At 47.3% G+C, this 23,891-nt stretch overlaps 1 protein-coding gene across 1 annotated transcript; it reads right to left on the bottom strand.

Moving 5' to 3' along the window:
* Window positions 1-292: 292 nt before the first annotated feature.
* TRUB1 (TruB pseudouridine synthase family member 1) lies at window positions 293-13,312 on the bottom strand. Its single transcript, XM_083149893.1, has 8 exons — window positions 13,134-13,312; window positions 12,325-12,417; window positions 8,490-8,545; window positions 6,567-6,648; window positions 6,397-6,469; window positions 4,456-4,595; window positions 3,214-3,270; window positions 293-798 (listed from the first exon to the last, which is right to left on the bottom strand). The coding sequence occupies exons 1-8, from the start codon at window positions 13,249-13,251 to the stop codon at window positions 596-598; spliced, it is 822 nt and encodes a 273-aa protein (XP_083006019.1). The 5' UTR covers window positions 13,252-13,312; the 3' UTR covers window positions 293-595.
* Window positions 13,313-23,891: the final 10,579 nt, after the last annotated feature.

Genomic DNA, 23,891 nt, shown 5'->3' with positions numbered 1-23,891 from the left:
CAAATCTGAATTGCACCCATAACTTAAGCCTGTGCACTGGTCCTACTCCCCCATCCCCCCAAACAATGAATCCGTCCAGGTGCTCAGGGCTTATAATGTGGCTGTTATATACAGGATGTAGTACAACGTTCCAGATCTGCAATGTGAGGAGACTAGATGTATGTCAGCAGAGACTGTACATTACTGTACACGTCTAGAGAAACCCAGCACCTTGTCCGTAATAGTGACCGGGCGTCACCGACCCCTTCCGGTAATAATTGGTGTATGCAGTAACAGAATAATCAGGTTCCCGTGAGGTTTCTCAAAGTAATTAACATTTTTTTTATTAAAAATAAAATAAATGTACAAGACTCTGTAATTGTGCATTAAGCAGTGAGCGGAGCGGATTGCACCGTCGTTAGATCGTCTCCTTATTAGACAAGAATATCCCAAATCACACTGTCCAGGAGGATTGCCCCAGTCACTGGAATGTCACCCAGTATAAACATCACCGCTGTGGGCTGCCGGGCCTGTGAGAGGATGCGGGGACTGGCGGTGGTACAGAGGGAAGTGCACCCGCCATCCAGGCATGGTCCATGGGGAGCGGACTTACACGTCACACCTCCGCTGTCGCCTCCTTCTCCTCTGTCTTTAGGCGTTTAGCCGCTGGCGCTGCTGGGTGGAGGTGGGCAAAGTCCTTCAGAGATTGGGCGACTGTAGCAATGTCCCAGCTGTCCTCTCTCAGGACGTGTTCGTCCAGTGTGAACGGCCCCTGCTTGGTGCGGATAAGATCCTTTACACTGGCGCAACTCAATAACGCTGTCGGGGGACGGAAGAAATAGTGGAAAAATCATCAGAGTACAGGTGGTGTCATTCCTGCCGCTGCAAGCGGTTACCTTCCCAATCTGACAACCCCGGCACTGCCAATGCTGGAAGTATAAATGGAGAATTACCCTGATATATTCATAGAGAGGGATAGCAGCACCGGATGTATAAATGGGGAACTACCCCGATATATTCATAGAGAGGGATGGCAGCACCGGACGTATAAATGGGGAATTACCCTGATATATATTTATAGAGAGGGATAGCAGCACCGGAAGTATAAATGGGGAATTACCCTGATATATTCATAGAGAGGGATAGCAGCACCGGACGTATAAATGGGGAATTACCCTGATATATTCATAGAGAGGGATAGCAGCACCGGATGTATAAATGGGGAATTACCCTGATATATTCATAGAGAGGGATGGCAGCACCGGACGTATAAATGGGGAATTACCCTGATATATTCATAGAGAGGGATGGCAGCACCGGACGTATAAATGGGGAATTACCCCGATATATTCATAGAGAGGGATAGCAGCACCGGACGTATAAATGGGGAATTACCCCGATATATTCATAGAGAGGGATAGCAGCACCGGACGTATAAATGGGGAATTACCCCGATATATTCATAGAGAGGGATAGCAGCACCGGACGTATAAATGGGGAATTACCCCGATATATTCATAGAGAGGGATAGCAGCACCGGACGTATAAATGGGGAATTACCCCGATATATTCATAGAGAGGGATAGCAGCACCGGACGTATAAATGGGGAATTACCCCGATATATTCATAGAGAGGGATAGCAGCACCGGACGTATAAATGGGGAATTACCCTGATCTATTCATAGAGAGGGATAGCAGCACCGGACGTATAAATGGGGGAATTACCCTGATCTATTCATAGAGAGGGATAGCAGCACCGGACGTATAAGTGGGGAATTACCCTGATATATTCATAGAGAGGGATAGCAGCACCGGACGTATAAATGGGGGAATTACCCTGATCTATTCATAGAGAGGGATAGCAGCACCGGATGTATAAGTGGGGAATTACCCTGATATATTCATAGAGAGGGATAGCAGCACCGGATGTATAAATGGGGAATTACCCTGATATATTCATAGAGAGGGATAGCAGCACCGGATGTATAAATGGGGAATTACCCTGATATATTCATAGAGAGGGATAGCAGCACCGGACGTATAAATGGGGAATTACCCTGATATATTCATAGAGAGGGATAGCAGCACCGGACGTATAAATGGGGAATTACCCTGATATATTCATAGAGAGGGATAGCAGCACCGGACGTATAAATGGGGAATTACCCCGATATATTCATAGAGAGGGATAGCAGCACCGGATGTATAAATGGGGAATTACCCTGATATATTCATAGAGAGGGATAGCAGCACCGGACGTATAAATGGGGAATTACCCTGATATATTCATAGAGAGGGATAGCAGCACCGGACGTATAAATGGGGAATTACCCTGATATATTCATAGAGAGGGATAGCAGCACCGGACGTATAAATGGGGAATTACCCTGATATATTCATAGAGAGGGATAGCAGCACCGGACGTATAAATGGGGAATTACCCTGATATATTCATAGAGAGGGATAGCAGCACCGGAAGTATAAATGGGGAATTACCCTGATATATTCATAGAGAGGGATAGCAGCACCGGACGTATAAATGGGGAATTACCCTGATATATTCATAGAGAGGGATAGCAGCACCGGAAGTATAAATGGGGAATTACCCTGATATATTCATAGAGAGGGATAGCAGCACCGGACGTATAAATGGGGAATTACCCTGATATATTCATAGAGAGGGATAGCAGCACCGGACGTATAAATGGGGAATTACCCTGATATATTCATAGAGAGGGATAGCAGCACCGGACGTATAAATGGGGAATTACCCTGATATATTCATAGAGAGGGATAGCAGCACCGGACGTATAAATGGGGAATTACCCTGATATATTTATAGAGAGGGATAGCAGCACCGGACGTATAAATGGGGAATTACCCTGATATATTCATAGAGAGGGATAGCAGCACCGGACGTATAAATGGGGAATTACCCTGATATATTCATAGAGAGGGATGGATGAATTGCTCTGACAGTCGACCATTAGTATACGGCCAGCAGGGGGCGCGCTGTGCTTTGTACAGGTCCCGGGACCCCACGTGGTGACACTTGTATACACAGTAACACTACTTGTGCATTATAACTGGGGACTGTGGGGGCAGCAGTAACATCTGTTCTGTTACATAGAATAACCCAGCAATAAGCCACCTGCTAATGAGATGCAGGAAGATGTTACCCCCCCAAACACTCACTCTTCATGCAATATGGCGAGCGAACAAACTCCTCCTACCTTTCCCGATGTCGCTAACCAGGCTCCGGACGTAAAACCCACCGCCACACTCAATGTCTGCCAACAGAGAAGATCAGCCCGGGTTATAGGTGTAGAGACGTACACGAAATGCACCAGGTAGTGTCCTGAGCAATACTTTATCTCTGGTGCTTAGTACATATTATTGTTGTTTGTGCTTCTATTTATACGCAGTGTGGTTTAAGAAAAAAAAAAAATAAGAATAAAATGAAATATATAAATATATATATGGGCCCTTGGCCCACTGTCTTGCACTATTTGCACTTTACTGTTGGGATGATGAAATAAATATATCTGCTTAAGAAGAAGACTGGTGAGTGTCCTCTATGCCTTGTACAATATATATACACATATACATACATATACACACACACTGTATTTGTTTAATATTTTGCTCAACTAAAGTTCTGAAAGTATCGCTGGAGTGCTGCGTGGTTACATTTCCTCTATAATGCATTTGCATAGTGCGGGCACCCGCTCAGGACTGATGTGATTTGTGGCTGTGCTGGACCTTGTTGAAATATATATATAAATACTGTCCCGCTGCGAGTGACCAGGATTCAGCTAATCCTCCAATGTCAGGAGACCAGAAAAAAACAAAAGTGTGTAATCACTGCGAGTTATGGAGGCCTGCTCTATACAATAACTAACACCCCGCTACATCCCGTCACACGTACCCCTAGGTGCCGACCTCTATGTGAGACTTAGAAAAAGTCCAAAGGCGAGCAACAAAGCTTATTAGGGGAATGGAGAATTTAAGCTACGGGGAGAGATTAAGCAATTTGGGACTATTTACATTAGAAAAGAGACGTTTAAGGGGGGACATGCTCAACATGTACAAGTATATCAAGGGCCAATATAAGGAACTGTCACACACCCTCTTTTCTACTAGAAAGGAATCTAGGACGCGAGGGCATGAGTATAGATTAGAAGAAAATAGATTTCATTCAGCTAGTAGAAAGAATTCCTTTACGGTCAGAACAGTCAAACTCTGGAACTCTCTTCCCAGAGAGGTGGTAACGGCTGGCTCATTAAATGCGTTCAAGGCAAAGTTGGACAAACATTTACTGGAGAAAAACATCCATGGGTACAAATAAGAAATATAATTTGTCTGTAAAATACCAGAACCTACCAAATCAGCAATGGATATCTATACCAGGTTGAACTAGATGGACGCAAGTCTTTTTTCAGCCTTACCTACTATGTAACTATGTAACTTCTTACCCAGGGTAAAGAGCGGGGGCTGGAAATCAGTCACCGTCAGCTGGTGGACTACCACTGGCCGGGCCGGCTTCGGGGCCACCTCCGCACCCTCCCTGAGGAGGACGGACAGTCTCTTCCCATCTCGCTTTAATGCAGAGAAGCTGAAAAACAATTTGTTAATGTCATAAGTTTTTTGGTACTTACTTCGTTACCCCCCCCCCCCTCATCACAACCCCCAGAGCATCTGTAAAAAGTTTCTAACCTGCATTGGGCGCAGTATGGGCATCGCTAACGCGCTGTGCTAGATTTACGGCACGTCAGTACCATCCTCTACTACATAAAAGCATCGATGGGGGGGGTTAATTGTTCCCCATATTACTCATAGTGGTGCAAAACACTTTTATTCACTTCCTTAAAATGTCAATACACTGTATAGGAAGAGAAGGACCAGCGGCGCTTGGAGATGACATCACCGCTACGCGCCAGCAGAACAGTTATCACTGCAACGGTGTGTATCATAAAAGGCACCCACCCGGGAATAACTCTGGTTACAGCCGCAGTGTGGTCGGGGTCTGTACCAGGCTGGGGACACAGACTGATGGGCGTCTGTTCATCATACAAATGTCTCTGCTCTATCACCACAGCTTACACTAATCTCCTACCAACCATGAAGGCCCAGCTAGGATCAATTCTGGGTCCTTCCAAAGACTTTTAATGTGTGTGGAGAAAAAAGTCCAGATTTGTGGGGAAATCTATTACTGTGGGGCACGTAGGAGTCAGATCCACTGGCTGCGAGTCAGGAAGGCGGCCGGCTGTGGGGCACGTAGGAGCCAGATCCACTGGCCGCGAGTCAGGAAGACGTCCGGCTGTGGAGCATGTAGGAGCCAGATCCACTGGCCGCGAGTCATGAAGAAGGCCGGCTGTGGGGCACGTAGAAGCCAGATCCACTGGCCGCGAGTAAGGAAGACGTCCGGCTGTGGGGCACGTAGGAGCCAGATCCACTGGCTGCGAGTCAGGAAGAAGGCCGGCTGTGGGGTGCATAGGAGCCAGATCCACTGGCTGCGAGTCATGAAGAAGGATGGCTTTGGGGCACGTAGGAGCCAGATCCACTGGCTGCGAGTCAGGAAGACGGCCGGCTGTGGGGCACGTAGGAGCCAGATCCACTGGCTGCGAGTAAGGAAGACGTCCGGCTGTGGGGCACGTAGGAGCCAGATCCACTGGCTGCGAGTAAGGAAGACGTCCGGCTGTGGGGCACGTAGGAGCCAGATCCACTGGCTGCGAGTAAGGAAGACGTCCGGCTGTGGGGCACGTAGAAGCCAGATCCACTGGCTGCGAGTAAGGAAGACGTCCGGCTGTGGGGCACGTAGGAGCCAGATCCACTGGCTGCGAGTCAGGAAGAAGGCCGGCTGTGGGGCACATAGGAGCCAGATCCACTGGTTGCGAGTCAGGAAGAAGGCCGGCTGTGGGGCACGTAGGAGCCAGATCCACTGGTTGCGAGTCATGAAGAAGGCCGGCTGTGGGGCACGTAGGAGCCAGATCCACTGGCTGCGAGTCATGAAGAAGGCCGGCTGTGGGGCACGTAGGAGCCAGATCCACTGGCTGCGAGTCACGAAGAAGGCCGGCTGAGGGGCACGTAGGGGCCAGATCCACTGGCTGCGAGTCAGGAAGAAGCCCAGCTGTGGGGCACGTAGGAGCCAGATCCACTGGCTGCGAGTCAGGAAGAAGCCCAGCTGTGGGGAACGTAGGAGCCAGATCCACTGGCTGCGAGTCAGGAAGAAGGCCGGCTGTGGGGCACGTAGGAGCCAGATCCACTGGCTGCGAGTCAGGAAGAAGGCCGGCTGTGGGGCACGTAGGAGCCAGATCCACTGGCTGCGAGTCAGGAAGAAGGCAGGCTGTGGGGCATGTACGACTGATCTACACATTGCCTGTAACAATGAAAATGATAATGTACATCCCACTTACAGCGGAGGAACTTGCATGATTTCCCCCGTGAATGTCTTCAGCACGGTCTCCAGATCCTCCTTGGTGATGTGATCTGTGCAGGAGATCAGACAGGATGGATCAGGGAGACACATGATAAATATACCGGCTGTACCGGGCGGTATCTGATGAGAAGAGAAAGCAGGACGTACCGTAAGGCTTCTCTTCAGTTACAGCCCCCGAGGCATCCAGTGTGTCTGTGGCTTTCCCCAGCTCACCAACAGCTGTGTATTTCTGTAGAGAGATACATGTATGTGTGTATGTCAACACGCATGTACTGTGATAATCTGAGATACTGAATAACAGAAAGCTTGTGGACACGCTTCAGCAATGACAATGAGAATAAATTAGAATAACTTCAGGCCGTGGGACCTGAAGTTAGTGTAAGAGGTGCAGGCGTCAGGCTGTGGGACCTGTAGTTAGTGTAAGAGGTGCGAACGTCAGGCCGTGGGACCTGAAGTTAGTACAAGAGGTGCGAGGGTCAGGCCGTGGGACCTGAAGTTAGTACAAGAGGTGCGAGGGTCAGGCCGTGAGACCTGAAGTTAATGCAAGAGGTGCGAGGGTCAGGCCGTGGGACCTGAAGTTAATGCAAGAGGTGCGAGGGTCAGGCCGTGAGACCTGAAGTTAATGCAAGAGGTGCGAACGTCAGGCCGTGGGACCTGAAGTTAATGTAAGAGGTGCGAACGTCAGGCCGTGGGACCTGAAGTTTGTACAAGAGGTGCAAGGGTCAGGACGTGGGACCTGAAGTTAGTGTAAGAGGTGCAGGCGTCAGGCCGTGGGACCTGAAGTTAGTGTAAGAGGTGCGAGTGTCACGCCGTGGGATCTGAAGTTAGTGCAAGAGGTGCAGGCATCAGGCCGTGGGACCTGAAGTTAGTGCAAGAGGTGCAGGCGTCAGGCCGTGGGACCTGAAATTAATGTAAGAGGTGCGTGCGTCAGGCCATGGGACCTGAAATTAGTGCAAGAGGTGCGTGCGTCAGGCCGTGGGACCTGTAGTTAGTGCAAGAGGTGCGAGCGTCAGGCCGTGGGACCTGTAGTTAGTGCAAGAGGTGCGAGCGTCAGGCCGTGGGACCTGTAGTTAGTGCAAGAGGTGCGAGCGTCAGGCCGTGGGACCTGTAGTTAGTGCAAGAGGTGCGAGCGTCAGGCCGTGGGACCTGTAGTTAGTGTAAGAGGTGCGAGCGTCAGGCCGTGAGACCTGTAGTTAGTGTAAGAGGTGCGAGCGTCAGGCCGTGAGACCTGTAGTTAGTGTAAGAGGTGCGAGCGTCAGGCCGTGAGACCTGTAGTTAGTGTAAGAGGTGCGAGCGTCAGGCCGTGGGACCTGTAGTTAGTGTAAGAGGTGCGAGCGTCAGGCCGTGAGACCTGTAGTTAGTGTAAGAGGTGCGAGCGTCAGGCCGTGGGACCTGTAGTTAGTGTAAGAGGTGCGAGCGTCAGGCCGTGGGACCTGTAGTTAGTGTAAGAGGTGCGAGCGTCAGGCCGTGGGACCTGTAGTTAGTGTAAGAGGTGCGAGCGTCAGGCCGTGGGACCTGTAGTTAGTGTAAGAGGTGCGAGCGTCAGGCCGTGGGACCTGTAGTTAGTGTAAGAGGTGCGAGCGTCAGGCCGTGGGACCTGTAGTTAGTGTAAGAGGTGCGAGCGTCAGGCCGTGGGACCTGTAGTTAGTGTAAGAGGTGCGAGCGTCAGGCCGTGGGACCTGTAGTTAGTGTAAGAGGTGCGAGCGTCAGGCTGTGGGACCTGTAGTTAGTGTAAGAGGTGCGAGCGTCAGGCCGTGGGACCTGTAGTTAGTGTAAGAGGTGCGAGCGTCAGGCCGTGGGACCTGTAGTTAGTGTAAGAGGTGCGAGCGTCAGGCCGTAGGACCTGTAGTTAGTGTAAGAGGTGCGAGCGTCAGGCCGTGGGACCTGTAGTTAGTGTAAGAGGTGCGAGCGTCAGGCCGTGGGACCTGTAGTTAGTGTAAGAGGTCAGCCCAGCCCACTAACCCCTGCTAATGGTCCCTGCTACGCACACAACCATAAAAATGCGGCCATCTTAATGTAAGCAATTGGGCATCACTGATGGAGAGAAGCAACGATTCCTTCCCTTCTTACCTTGGACCCGGTGAGCAGTACACCCAGCTGCTTTGTACCATCGCCAATGCCAACCACTGCATAAGAGATGGGAAAAAAATAGAGAACACACAAAGGAGGACATTAATGCGATAGATCACTCAGTATGATCACCTTGGTCAGTCAGCCTAACACCAAAACATCAGGAAAGCCACAAGCTGTGTCATACATGTTACAAACTATTATACCACCTAGGTGGAATAATATAACAGGCGCTTTGAGGTGAGTGGTTTGGCAAGCTGCTACCACCGTGGGGAGGTCAGCCCCCAAAAAGAGAGGAACAAACAAAGAATAGGGGGTGGTGGAGCGCTCAAGTACAGAAATATGGCCAATTGGGTATTAAAATTAGTTTATTTAATGATAAAATTAATATTGTGATGTTTCACTTTTAAAAGCAATTAATAACATTTATAATAAGGCTTAAATAGGCCCGATACAATAAACACTGATAAATCAATATTGATATACAGCCTGATATATTGCATACGTGGGATATCAATAAACAAAGACAGTTTTTCTCACTTGTTCCAGAGATTACCTCCCAGATGGAGATGGGTATGAGCTCCCAGTTGTTAATGGGGAGAACTGGATTGGCGGGTGTCCATAAACCTGACCGGAAGGAAAAGAGCCTTGATCCTGAGTTTTATGAGGGATACTGGTCTCAGTCCTGGTTAGAGGTTCCGGTGATTCTCAGGTGGTGGTGTCCCTTTGTAATGTCCAGTCTTGGTGTCCCGGATGGGAAAAAACTTGGGGGGGATGAAGAAGTGGGGGAGGTTGGTCCAAGTGAGATGGTGTCTGTCTGGAGTCCCAAAGTAATCAGAGCTGCAACGCCTAGCCTGACGCGTTTCGTTGCCCACAGGCAACTTTATCAAAGGTGTATTGGCATAGGTATGGTCAGGGTTTATATACAAGAAGTGAAACATTTGACATTGCATACAGTTACCCAATTGGTCCATTCAAAAAACATATCTATATCAATAAAAAATGATCATATCAAAGTAGAATATTAATAGTCAATAGGAGGCAGTATATATTATTATAATTACTTCATGAATCAACATAATATAGTCAGAAAACAGTCAAAAACAGTAAAAAATAGTCCCATTTCCGGTCGTTGGAACGCACGCTGCGTCCAACTTCCGGTTTGTATGGAACGCATATCCGATGGATAATATTCTTTTGTCCCCTGTACATTTTGGGGAATGATGAGAGGTTTACACAGTATAGAGACATTAAAGATGCTATAGAGCATGTCACGGTCATTTCGCAGATGACGGACCGGACTTACGGTTTCAGTTTGTCATCTTCCGGCTGGTGGAATGATAGTACAGAGCCGGTTTTAGGTTATCAGCCAGAAATGATAACCTAAAACCGGCTCTGTACTATCATTCCACCAGCCGGAAGATGACAAACTGAAACCGTAAGTCCGGTCCGTCATCTGCGAAATGACCGTGACATGCTCTATAGCATCTTTAATGTCTCTATACTGTGTAAACCTCTCATCATTCCCCAAAATGTACAGGGGACAAAAGAATATTATCCATCGGATATGCGTTCCATACAAACCGGAAGTTGGACGCAGCGTGCGTTCCAACGACCGGAAATGGGACTATTTTTTACTGTTTTTGACTGTTTTCTGACTATATTATGTTGATTCATGAAGTAATTATAATAATATATACTGCCTCCTATTGACTATTAATATTCTACTTTGATATGATCATTTTTTATTGATATAGATATGTTTTTTGAATGGACCAATTGGGTAACTGTATGCAATGTCAAATGTTTTACTTCCTGTATAGGGGTATATAAACCCTGACCATACCTATGCCAATACACCTTTGATAAAGTTGCCTGTGGGCAACGAAACGCGTCAGGCTAGGCGTTGCAGCTCTGATTACTTTGGGACTCCAGACAGACACCATCTCACTTGGACCAACCTCCCCCACTTCTTCATCCCCCCCAAGTTTTTTCCCATCCGGGACACCAAGACTGGACATTACAAAGGGACACCACCACCTGAAAATCACCGGAACCTCTAACCAGGACTGAGATCAGTATCCCTCATAAAACTCAGGATCAAGGCCCTATTCCTTCCGGTCAGGTTTATGGACACCCGCCAATCCAGTTCTTCCCATTAAAAACTGGGAGCTCATACCCATCTCCATCTGGGAGGTAATCTCTGGAACAAGTGAGAAAAACTGTCTTTGTTTATTGATATCCCACGTATGCAATATATCAGGCTGTATACCAATATTGATTTATCAGTGTTTATTGTATCGGGCCTATTTAAGCCTTATTATAAATGTTATTAATTGCTTTTAAATGTGAAACATCACAATATTAATTTTATCATTAAATAAACTAATTGTAATACCCAATTGGCCATATTTCTGTACTTGAGCGCTCCACCACCCCCTATTCTTTGTTTGTGTCATACATGTACAGGGAGAAAGAGGGGTCCAGGAGACCGCCAACCCTGCCCCAGCGTCGCAATCCCCCTCCAGCCCCATCTCCCTGCCCCAGCGTCGCAATCCCCCTCCAGCCCCATCTCCCTGCCCCAGCGTCGCAATCCCCCTCCAGCCCCATCTCCCTGCCACAGCGTCGCAATCCCCGTCCAGCCCCATCTCCCTGCCCCAGCGTCGCAATCCCCCTCCAGGCCCATCTCCCTGCCCCAGCGTCGCAATCCCCCTCCAGCCCCATCTCCCTGCCCCAGAATCACAATCCCCCTCCAGCCACATCTCCCTGCCCCAGTGTCACAATCCCCCTCCAGCCCCATCTCCCTGCCCCAGTGTCACAATCCCCCTCCAGCCCCATCTCCCTGCCCCAGTGTCACAATCCCCCTCCAGCCACATCTCCCTGCCCCAGTGTCACAATCCCCCTCCAGGACCCATCTCCCTGCCCCAGCATCACAATCCCCCTCCAGCCACATCTCCCTGCCCCAGCGTCGCAATCACCTTCCCGCCCCATCTCCCTGCCCCAGCATCACAATCCCCCTCCAGCCACATCTCCCTGCCCCAGCATCACAATCCCCCTCCAGCCCCATCTCCCTGCCTCAGTGTCACAATCCCCCTCCAGCCACATCTCCCTGCCCCAGCATCACAATCCCCCTCCAGCCCCATCTCCCTGCCCCAGCGTCGCAATCCCCCTCCAGCCCCATCTCCCTGCCCCAGCATCACAATCCCCCTCCTGCCCCAGCGTTGCAATCCCCCTCCAGCCCCATCTCCCTGCCCCAGCGTCGCAATCCCCCTTCAGCCCCATCACCCTGCCCCAGCGTCGCAATCCCCCTCCAGCTACATCTCCCTGCCTCAGTGACACAATCCCCCTCCAGCCCCATCCAGGCTGCAGCCCTATGTGAGGACGAGGGATCCCCGTGTTGCTCTCACCCATCTCCATGTGATGCAATCAGGGGAAGAGTGAGGACAGATCTCTCCATATAATTAGTTGTAAAAGATCCTAATGCAGGACGCAGCAGAAGAACTAGAGGGTAAAGGCAAAGCTGTCGAGAGGGGGGGGGGGGGGGGGCGCGACGACACAACATAATTATGAACCGAATGCGATCACTGGAGGTAACGGGACAACGTTTTTCTATTGACCCAGTGAGGTGATACTTTACCAACCCCCCCACCCCCGGTGTGTGCCCCAACTGCTAGAGGCCAAACAGCCGACAGATGCAGTCCATGGGGATGGCATGTCACACATACACGCTGGCTGGGATCTGGGTATCTAATAGTGACATAAAGGACAATACAGTCTCCCCTCACCCTGAGAACTATATGTCCCAATGCTTCTATATAGTTATATAAAGACTCACCCAGAACTCCGGAGGCAGTGCAGTCCAGGGTCCCTCCATGCCCAATTTTCAGGGTCTGTTTCCTTCTCTTTGTTTGTTCCTTTAGGCTGGCTTCTAGAAAATTGGCAGAGAAGACTCATTACACAATCCCTCCACATACCAGAGACTAGAACCATACCTCTGTACATTATCCCAGACACCCGGATGATCTCTCACTCAGTCACTTCCATACAATCAGCTGATATTTTATTTGCTGGATCCTTTTCCTTAACCTCCATCCAACCACAGACAGAGGCTGCTGGGAATAGCAGGAGGGACAGTGGGGATGACTCCAAATAACAGCCCCCACCCCATCTTCTGACCTGCCAGCGTATACAGGATATTGTAATAATTACTATATACTAATACGCAGCATCTGTCCCCTTGGCAGCAGCTCTCTAGCTGGTATTTATATGTGACAATTACCATTGTGGAACGTCCCTTCACGAATTACTGTACGCCCATCCTCTGATAAGTCAGCAGTAACTCACTGAACACTACCCAGGCAGCCAGAGTGGCCAGTGACCACCTTCCCTGGCCAGCTGCACTGTGTATACAGTCCCTCCATGGCCCCCTATGGGAGAACATCCTATATATGGTCAGCCCCCCTCTGGAGCTCCTGTACCAGCCTCCTGCCCATCTCCCTGGTCTCCTGCATAGGGGGAGCCATGTGTTACAGGTGGCGTTTTACTGGCAGGGACCTGAGTGATATTATACATTACATGATACAACAACATACATATAGTGACATTATAAGGTGATATAATAGGACTATGATAACGCAGCACAACCTCCCAGCAGCCGCAGCTTCAGGTCATTCAGGAGCTGGGCTGAGGTCGGTCCCCTGGGCTTGTACACCGGGAACACGCCGCTCAGAGACAGCAGCTTGGCCGCCTTCTCCGCTGCCATGCCTGGTCCTGGCAATGTTGGCAGCCGCGCACACCAATGACGTCAGCGCCGGGGATTGTGGGAGTTGGAGTTCTCTCTGATGACAGCTAGACAGCGAGGAGAGCGCCACCTGGTGGCAGAGAGCGATAGAAATGTATATATACAGATGTAGCTCCATGGGAACACAACTGTAGTGATGACCATCGTTACCATCGATGGTTTACATCGATGGCAATAGTGCAACTATTGCCATCGATGGCAATAGTGTTAAACTATGCAATGGATGACCATCGATGATTTTACCTATCGATGGTCATCCATTGTTTTCACTGATTGGCCTGGGGGCCAACAAAAGTACAGGGGGCATGGCTTCGTGGAACACTCCGTGTCCCGACACTTAAGGTGCGCACACACGGGGCGATATATCGCTGAGCTATCGCTCATTGTCCCGTTATCATCAGCGTCCAGAGATGGTCTCTAATGAAAAGGAACCTCTGCTGGGGGAGCCGTGGAGGGAATCAGCTGGTTCCAGGAGCTTGCGATCAAAAGGGGGCACCATATTGCCAGCGATTCTTTCCTGTGTGCACACAGCTTAAGAGAAATAAAAGCAAATCATCGGTTTTGCTGTGCCATCGATGAAGGAAAATCATCAGGTTTATTTATATACAGCTGTAACTGGTCTCCTCCCTGGGGCCCTATATCATATATAATGTCACTGGGAAATATATACACAGCTATAACTGGTCCCATCCCTGGGGCCCTATATCATATATAATGTCACTGGGAGATATATACACAGCTATAACTGGTCCCATCCCTGGGGCCCTATATCATATATAATGTCACTGGGAGATATATACACAGCTGTAACTGGTCCCACCCCTGGGGCCCTATATCATATATACTGTCACTGGGAGATCTATACACAGCTGTAACTGGTCCCATCCCTGGGGTCCTATATCATATATACTGTCACTGGGAGATCTATACACAGCTGTAACTGGTCTCATCCCTGGGGTCCTATATCATATATACTGTCACTGGGAGATATATACACAGCTGTAACTGGTCTCATCCCTGGGGCCCTATATCATATATAATGTCACTGGGAGATATATGCACAGCTGTAACTGGTTTCCTCCCTGGGGCCCTATACCATATATACTGTCACTGGGAGATATATACACAGCTGTAACTGGTCTCATCCCTGGGGCCCTATATCATATATAATGTCACTGGGAGATCTATACACAGCTGTAACTGGTCCCATCCCTGGGGTCCTATATCATATATAATGTCACTGGGAGATATATATACACAGCTGTAACTGGTCTCCTCCGTGGGGTCCTATATCATATATACTGTCACTGGGAGATCTATACACAGCTGTAACTGGTCTCCTCCCTGGGGCCCTATATCATATATAATGTCACTGGGAGATATATACACAGCTGTAACTGGTCCCACCCCTGGGGCCCTATATCATATATACTGTCACTGGGAGATCTATACACAGCTGTAACTGGTCTCATCCCTGGGGCCCTATATCATATATAATGTCACTGGGAGATATATACACAGCTGTAACTGGTCCCATCCCTGGGGTCCTATATCATATATAATGTCACTGGGAGATATATACACAGCTGTAACTGGTCCCATCCCTGGGGCCCTATATCCTATATAATGTCACTGGGAGATATATACACAGCTGTAACTGGTCCCATCCCTGGGCCCTATATCCTATATAATGTCACTGGGAGATATATACACAGCTGTAACTGGTCCCATCCCTGGGGTCCTATATCATATATAATGTCACTGGGAGATCTATACACAGCTGTAACTGGTCCCATCCCTGGGGTCCTATATCATATATACTGTCACTGGGAGATATATACACAGCTGTAACTGGTCCCATCCCTGGGGCCCTATATCATATATAATGTCACTGGGAGATATATACACAGCTGTAACTGGTCCTATATCATATATAATGTCACTGGGAGATCTATACACAGCTGTAACTGGTCCCATCCCTGGGGCCCTATATCATATATAATGTCACTGGGAGATATATACACAGCTGTAACTGGTCTCCTCCCTGGGGTCCTATATCATATATACTGTCACTGGGAGATCTATACACAGCTGTAACTGGTCTCCTCCCTGGGCCCTATATCCTATATACTGTCACTGGGAGATATATACACAGCTGTAACTGGTCCCATCCCTGGGGCCCAATATCATATATACTGTCACTGGGAGATATATACACAGCTGTAACTGGTCCCATCCCTGGGGTCCTATATCATATATAATGTCACTGGGAGATCTATACACAGCTGTAACTGGTCCTATATCATATATAATGTCACTGGGAGATATATACACAGCTGTGACTGGTCCCATCCCTGGGGCCCTATATCCTATATACTGTCACTGGGAGATATATACACAGCTGTAACTGGTCCCATCCCTGGGGCCCTATATCATATATAATATCACTGGGAGATATATACACAGCTGTAACTGGTCTCATCCCTGGGGTCCTACATCATATATACTGTCACTGGGAGATCTATACACAGCTGTAACTGGTCCTATCCCTGGGGCCCTATATCATATATAATGTCACTGGGAGATCTATACGCAGCTGTAACTGGTCCCATCCCTGGGGTCCTATATCATATATAATGTCACTGGGAGATCTATACACAGCTGTAACTGGTCCTATATCATATATAATGTCACTGGGAGATATATACACAGCTGTGACTGGTCCCATCCCTGGGGCCCTATATCATATATACTGTCACTGGGAGATATATACACAGCTGTAACTGGTCCTATCCCTGGGGCCCTATATCATATATAATGTCACTGGGAGATATATACACAGCTGTAACTGGTCCCATCCCTGGGGTCCTATATCATATATACTGTCACTGGGAGATCTATACAGAGCTGTAACTGGTCTCCTCCCTGGGGTCCTATATCATATATACTGTCACTGGGAGATATATACACAGCTGTAACTGGTCTCATCCCTGGGGTCCTATATCATATATAATGTCACTGGGAGATATATACACAGCTGTAACTGGTCTCCTCCCTGGGCCCTATATCCTATATAATGTCACTGGGAGATCTATACACAGCTGTAACTGGTCCCATCCCTGGGGCCCTATATCATATATAATGTCACTGGGAGATATATACACAGCTGTAACTGGTCCCATCCCTGGGGTCCTATATCATATATAATGTCACTGGGAGATCTATACACAGCTGTAACTGGTCTCCTCCCTGGGGTCCTATATCATATATAATGTCACTGGGAGATATATACACAGCTGTAACTGGTCCCATCCCTGGGGCCTATATCCTATATAATGTCACTGGGAGATATATACACAGCTGTAACTGGTCCCATCCCTGGGGCCCTATATCATATATACTGTCACTGGGAGATATATACACAGCTGTGACTGGTCCCATCCCTGGGGTCCTATATCATATATAATGTCACTGGGAGATATATACACAGCTGTAACTGGTCCGATCCCTGGAGTCCTATATCATATATAATGTCACTGGGAGATATATACACAGCTGTAACTGGTCTCCTCCCTGGGGTCCTATATCATATATAATGTCACTGGGAGATATATACACAGGTGTAACTGGTCCAATCCCTGGGGTCCTATATCATATATACTGTCACTGGGGGATATATATACACAGCTGTAACTAGTCCGATCCCTGGGGCCCTATATCATATATAATGTCACTGGGGGATATATATACAGCTGTGACTGGTCTCATCCCTGGGGTCCTATATCATATATACTGTCACTGGGAGATCTATACACAGCTGTAACTGGTCCCATCCCTGGGGCCCTATATCATATATAATGTCACTGGGAGATATATACACAGCTATAACTGGTCCCATCCCTGGGGCCCTATATCATATATAATGTCACTGGGAGATATATACACAGCTGTAACTGGTCCCATCCCTGGGGCCCTATATCATTTATAATGTCACTGGGAGATATATACACAGCTGTAACTGGTCCCATCCCTGGGGCCCTATATCATATATAATGTCACTGGGAGATATATACACAGCTGTAACTGGTCCCATCCCAGGGGTCCTATATCATATATAATGTCACTGGGAGATATATACACAGCTGTAACTGGTCCCATCCCTGGGGTCCTATATCATATATACTGTCACTGTGAGATATATACACAGCTGTAACTGGTCTCATCCCTGGGGTCCTATATCCTATATAATATCACTGGGAGATCTATACACAGCTGTAACTGGTCTCATCCCTGGGGCCCTATATCATATATAATGTCACTGGGAGATATATACACAGCTGTAACTGGTCCCATCCCTGGGGCCCTATATCCTATATAATGTCACTGGGAGATATATACACAGCTGTAACTGGTCCCATCCCTGGGGCCCTATAACATATATACTGTCACTGGGAGATATATACACAGCTGTAACTGGTCTCATCCCCTATATCATATATAATGTCACTGGGAGATATATATACACAGCTGTAACTGGTCCCATCCCTGGGCCCTATATCCTATATAATGTCACTGGGAGATATATATATATATACAGCTGTAACTGGTCTCATCCCTGGGGTCCTATATCATATATAATGTCACTGGGAGATATATACACAGCTGTAACTGGTCTCCTCCCTGGGCCCTATATCCTATATAATGTCACTGAGAGATATATACACAGCTGTAACTGGTCCCATCCCTGGGGCCCTATATCATATATACTGTCACTGGGAGATATATACACAGCTGTAACTGGTCCCATCCCTGGGGTCCTATATCATATATAATGTCACTGGGAGATCTATACACAGCTGTAACTGGTCCTATATCATATATAATGTCACTGGGAGATATATACACAGCTGTGACTGGTCCCATCCCTGGGGCCCTATATCCTATATACTGTCACTGGGAGATATATACACAGCTGTAACTGGTCCCATCCCTGGGGCCCTATATCATATATAATATCACTGGGAGATATATACACAGCTGTAACTGGTCTCATCCCTGGGGTCCTACATCATATATACTGTCACTGGGAGATCTATACACAGCTGTAACTGGTCCTATCCCTGGGGCCCTATATCATATATAATGTCACTGGGAGATCTATACACAGCTGTAACTGGTCCCATCCCTGGGGTCCTATATCATATATAATGTCACTGGGAGATCTATACACAGCTGTAACTGGTCCTATATCATATATAATGTCACTGGGAGATATATACACAGCTGTGACTGGTCCCATCCCTGGGGCCCTATATCATATATAATGTCACTGGGAGATATATACACAGCTGTAACTGGTCCCATCCCTGGGGTCCTATATCATATATACTGTCACTGGGAGATCTATACACAGCTGTAACTGGTCTCCTCCCTGGGGTCCTATATCATATATACTGTCACTGGGAGATATATACACAGCTGTAACTGGTCTCATCCCTGGGGTCCTATATCATATATAATGTCACTGGGAGATATATACACAGCTGTAACTGGTCTCCTCCCTGGACCCTATATCCTATATAATGTCACTGGGAGATCTATACACAGCTGTAACTGGTCCCATCCCTGGGGCCCTATATCATATATAATGTCACTGGGAGATATATACACAGCTGTAACTGGTCCCATCCCTGGGGTCCTATATCATATATAATGTCCCTGGGAGATCTATACACAGCTGTAACTGGTCTCCTCCCTGGGGTCCTATATCATATATAATGTCACTGGGAGATATATACACAGCTGTAACTGGTCCCATCCCTGGGGCCTATATCCTATATAATGTCACTGGGAGATCTATACACAGCTGTAACTGGTCTCCTCCCTGGGGTCCTATATCATATATAATGTCACTGGGAGATATATACACAGCTGTGACTGGTCACATCCCTGGGGCCCTATATCATATATAATGTCACTGGGAGATATATACACAGCTGTAACTGGTCTCCTCCCTGGGGTCCTATATCATATATAATGTCACTGGGAGATCTATACACAGGTGTAACTGGTCCTATCCCTGGGGTCCTATATCATATATACTGTCACTGGGGGATATATATACACAGCTGTAACTAGTCCGATCCCTGGGGCCCTATATCATATATAATGTCACTGGGGGATATATATACAGCTGTGACTGGTCTCATCCCTGGGGTCCTATATCATATATACTGTCACTGGGAGATCTATACACAGCTGTAACTGGTCCCATCCCTGGGGCCCTATATCATATATAATGTCACTGGGAGATATATACACAGCTATAACTGGTCCCATCCCTGGGGCCCTATATCATATATAATGTCACTGGGAGATATATACACAGCTGTAACTGGTCCCATCCCTGGGGCCCTATATCATATATAATGTCACTGGGAGATATATACACAGCTGTAACTGGTCCCATCCCTGGGGCCCTATATCATATATAATGTCACTGGGAGATATATACACAGCTGTAACTGGTCCCATCCCTGGGGTCCTATATCATATATAATGTCACTGGGAGATATATACACAGCTGTAACTGGTCCCATCCCTGGGGTCCTATATCATATATACTGTCACTGTGAGATATATACACAGCTGTAACTGGTCTCATCCCTGGGGTCCTATATCCTATATAATATCACTGGGAGATCTATACACAGCTGTAACTGGTCTCATCCCTGGGGCCCTATATCATATATAATGTCACTGGGAGATATATACACAGCTGTAACTGGTCCCATCCCTGGGGCCCTATATCCTATATAATGTCACTGGGAGATATATACACAGCTGTAACTGGTCCCATCCCTGGGGCCCTATATCATATATACTGTCACTGGGAGATATATACACAGCTGTAACTGGTCTCATCCCCTATATCATATATAATGTCACTGGGAGATATATATACACAGCTGTAACTGGTCCCATCCCTGGGCCCTATATCCTATATAATGTCACTGGGAGATATATATATATATATATACAGCTGTAACTGGTCTCATCCCTGGGGTCCTATATCCTATATAATGTCACTGGGAGATCTATACACAGCTGTAACTGGTCCCATCCCTGGGGCCTATATCCTATATAATGTCACTGGGAGATCTATACACAGCTGTAACTGGTCTCCTCCCTGGGGTCCTATATCATATATAATGTCACTGGGAGATATATACACAGCTGTGACTGGTCACATCCCTGGGGCCCTATATCATATATAATGTCACTGGGAGATATATACACAGCTGTAACTGGTCTCCTCCCTGGGGTCCTATATCATATATAATGTCACTGGGAGATCTATACACAGGTGTAACTGGTCCTATCCCTGGGGTCCTATATCATATATACTGTCACTGGGGGATATATATACACAGCTGTAACTAGTCCGATCCCTGGGGCCCTATATCATATATAATGTCACTGGGGGATATATATACAGCTGTGACTGGTCTCATCCCTGGGGTCCTATATCATATATACTGTCACTGGGAGATCTATACACAGCTGTAACTGGTCCCATCCCTGGGGCCCTATATCATATATAATGTCACTGGGAGATATATACACAGCTATAACTGGTCCCATCCCTGGGGCCCTATATCATATATAATGTCACTGGGAGATATATACACAGCTGTAACTGGTCCCATCCCTGGGGCCCTATATCATATATAATGTCACTGGGAGATATATACACAGCTGTAACTGGTCCCATCCCTGGGGCCCTATATCATATATAATGTCACTGGGAGATATATACACAGCTGTAACTGGTCCCATCCCTGGGGTCCTATATCATATATAATGTCACTGGGAGATATATACACAGCTGTAACTGGTCCCATCCCTGGGGTCCTATATCATATATACTGTCACTGTGAGATATATACACAGCTGTAACTGGTCTCATCCCTGGGGTCCTATATCCTATATAATATCACTGGGAGATCTATACACAGCTGTAACTGGTCTCATCCCTGGGGCCCTATATCATATATAATGTCACTGGGAGATATATACACAGCTGTAACTGGTCCCATCCCTGGGGCCCTATATCCTATATAATGTCACTGGGAGATATATACACAGCTGTAACTGGTCCCATCCCTGGGGCCCTATATCATATATACTGTCACTGGGAGATATATACACAGCTGTAACTGGTCTCATCCCCTATATCATATATAATGTCACTGGGAGATATATATACACAGCTGTAACTGGTCCCATCCCTGGGCCCTATATCCTATATAATGTCACTGGGAGATATATATATATATATATACAGCTGTAACTGGTCTCATCCCTGGGGTCCTATATCATATATAATGTCACTGGGAGATATATACACAGCTGTAACTGGTCCCATCCCTGGGGCCCTATATCATATATAATGTCACTGGGAGATATATACACAGCTGCAACTGGTCCCATCCCTGGGGTCCTATATCATATATAATGTCATTGGGAGATATATACACAGCTGTAACTGGTCCGATCCCTGGGGCCCTATATCATATATACTGTCACTGGGGGATATATATACACAGCTGTAACTAGTCCGATCCCTGGGGCCCTATATCATATATAATGTCACTGGGAGATATATACACAGCTGTAACTGGTCTCCTCCGTGGGGTCCTATATCATATATACTGTCACTGGGAGATATATACACAGCTGTAACTGGTCTCCTCCGTGGGGTCCTATATCATATATACTGTCACTGGGAGATCTATACACAGCTGTAACTGGTCCTATCCCTGGGGCCCTATATCATATATAATGTCACTGGGAGATCTATACACAGCTGTAACTGGTCTCCTCCGTGGGGTCCTATATCATATAGACTGTCACTGGGAGATATATACACAGCTGTAACTGGTCTCCTCTGTGGGGTCCTATATCATATATACTGTCACTGGGAGATCTATACACAGCTGTAACTGGTCCTATCCCTGGGGCCCTATATCATATATAATGTCACTGGGAGATCTATACACAGCTGTAACTGGTCCCATCCCTGGGGTCCTATATCATATATAATGTCACTGGGAGATCTATACACAGCTGTAACTGGTCCCATCCCTGGGGTCCTAGATCATATATAATGTCACTGGGAGATCTATACACAGCTGTGACTGGTCTCCTCCGTGGGGTCCTATATCATATATACTGTCACTGGGAGATATATATACAGCTGTAACTGGTCTCATCCCTGGGGCTCTATATCATATATACTGTCACTGGGAGATATATATACACAGCTGTAACTGGTCCCATCCCTGGGGCCTATATCATATATACTGTCACTAAGAGATCTATACACAGCTGTAACTGGTCCCATCCCTGGGGCCCTATATCATATATAATGTCACTGGGAGATATATACACAGCTGTAACTGGTCCGATCCCTGGGGCCCTATATCATATATACTGTCACTGGGGGATATATATACACAGCTGTAACTAGTCCGATCCCTGGGGCCCTGTATCATATATAATGTCACTGGGAGATATATACACAGCTGTAACTGGTCTCCTCCGTGGGGTCCTATATCATATATACTGTCACTGGGAGATATATACACAGCTGTAACTGGTCTCCTCCGTGGGGTCCTATATCATATATACTGTCACTGGGAGATCTATACACAGCTGTAACTGGTCCTATCCCTGGGGCCCTATATCATATATAATGTCACTGGGAGATCTATACACAGCTGTAACTGGTCCCATCCCTGGGGTCCTATATCATATATAATGTCACTGGGAGATCTATACACAGCTGTAACTGGTCCCATCCCTGGGGTCCTAGATCATATATAATGTCACTGGGAGATCTATACACAGCTGTAACTGGTCCCATCCCTGGGGTCCTATATCATATATACTGTCACTGGGAGATCTATACACAGCTGTAACTGGTCTCATCCCTGGGGCCCTATATCATATATAATGTCACTGGGAGATATATACACAGCTGTAACTGGTCCCATCCCTGGGGCCCTATATCATATATAATGTCACTGGGAGATATATACACAGCTGTGACTGGTCTCCTCCGTGGGGTCCTATATCATATATAATGTCACTGGGAGATATATATACACAGCTGTAACTGGTCCTATCCCTGGGGTCCTATATCATATATAATGTCACTGGGAGATCTATACACAGCTGTAACTGGTCTCCTCCCTGGGGTCCTATATCCTATATAATGTCACTGGGAGATCTATACACAGCTGTAACTGGTCCCATCCCTGGGGCCCTATATCATATATAATGTCACTGGGAGATATATACACAGCTGTAACTGGTCCCATCCCTGGGGTCCTATATCATATATAATGTCACTGGGAGATATATATACACAGCTGTAACTGGTCCCATCCCTGGGGTCCTATATCATATATAATGTCACTGGGAGATATATACACAGCTGTAACTGGTCCCATCCCTGGGGCCCTATATAATATATGTCACTGGGAGATCTATACACAGCTGTAACTGGTCTCCTCCGTGGGGTCCTATATCATATA

This window comes from Crinia signifera, chromosome 6 (genome assembly GCF_055691185.1).
Source record: "Crinia signifera chromosome 6, ASM5569118v1, whole genome shotgun sequence".
Taxonomy (NCBI): Eukaryota; Metazoa; Chordata; class Amphibia; order Anura; family Myobatrachidae; genus Crinia; species Crinia signifera.
Note: the sequence above shows the minus strand (reverse complement) of the source record. Positions and strands in the feature narration are given on the sequence as shown.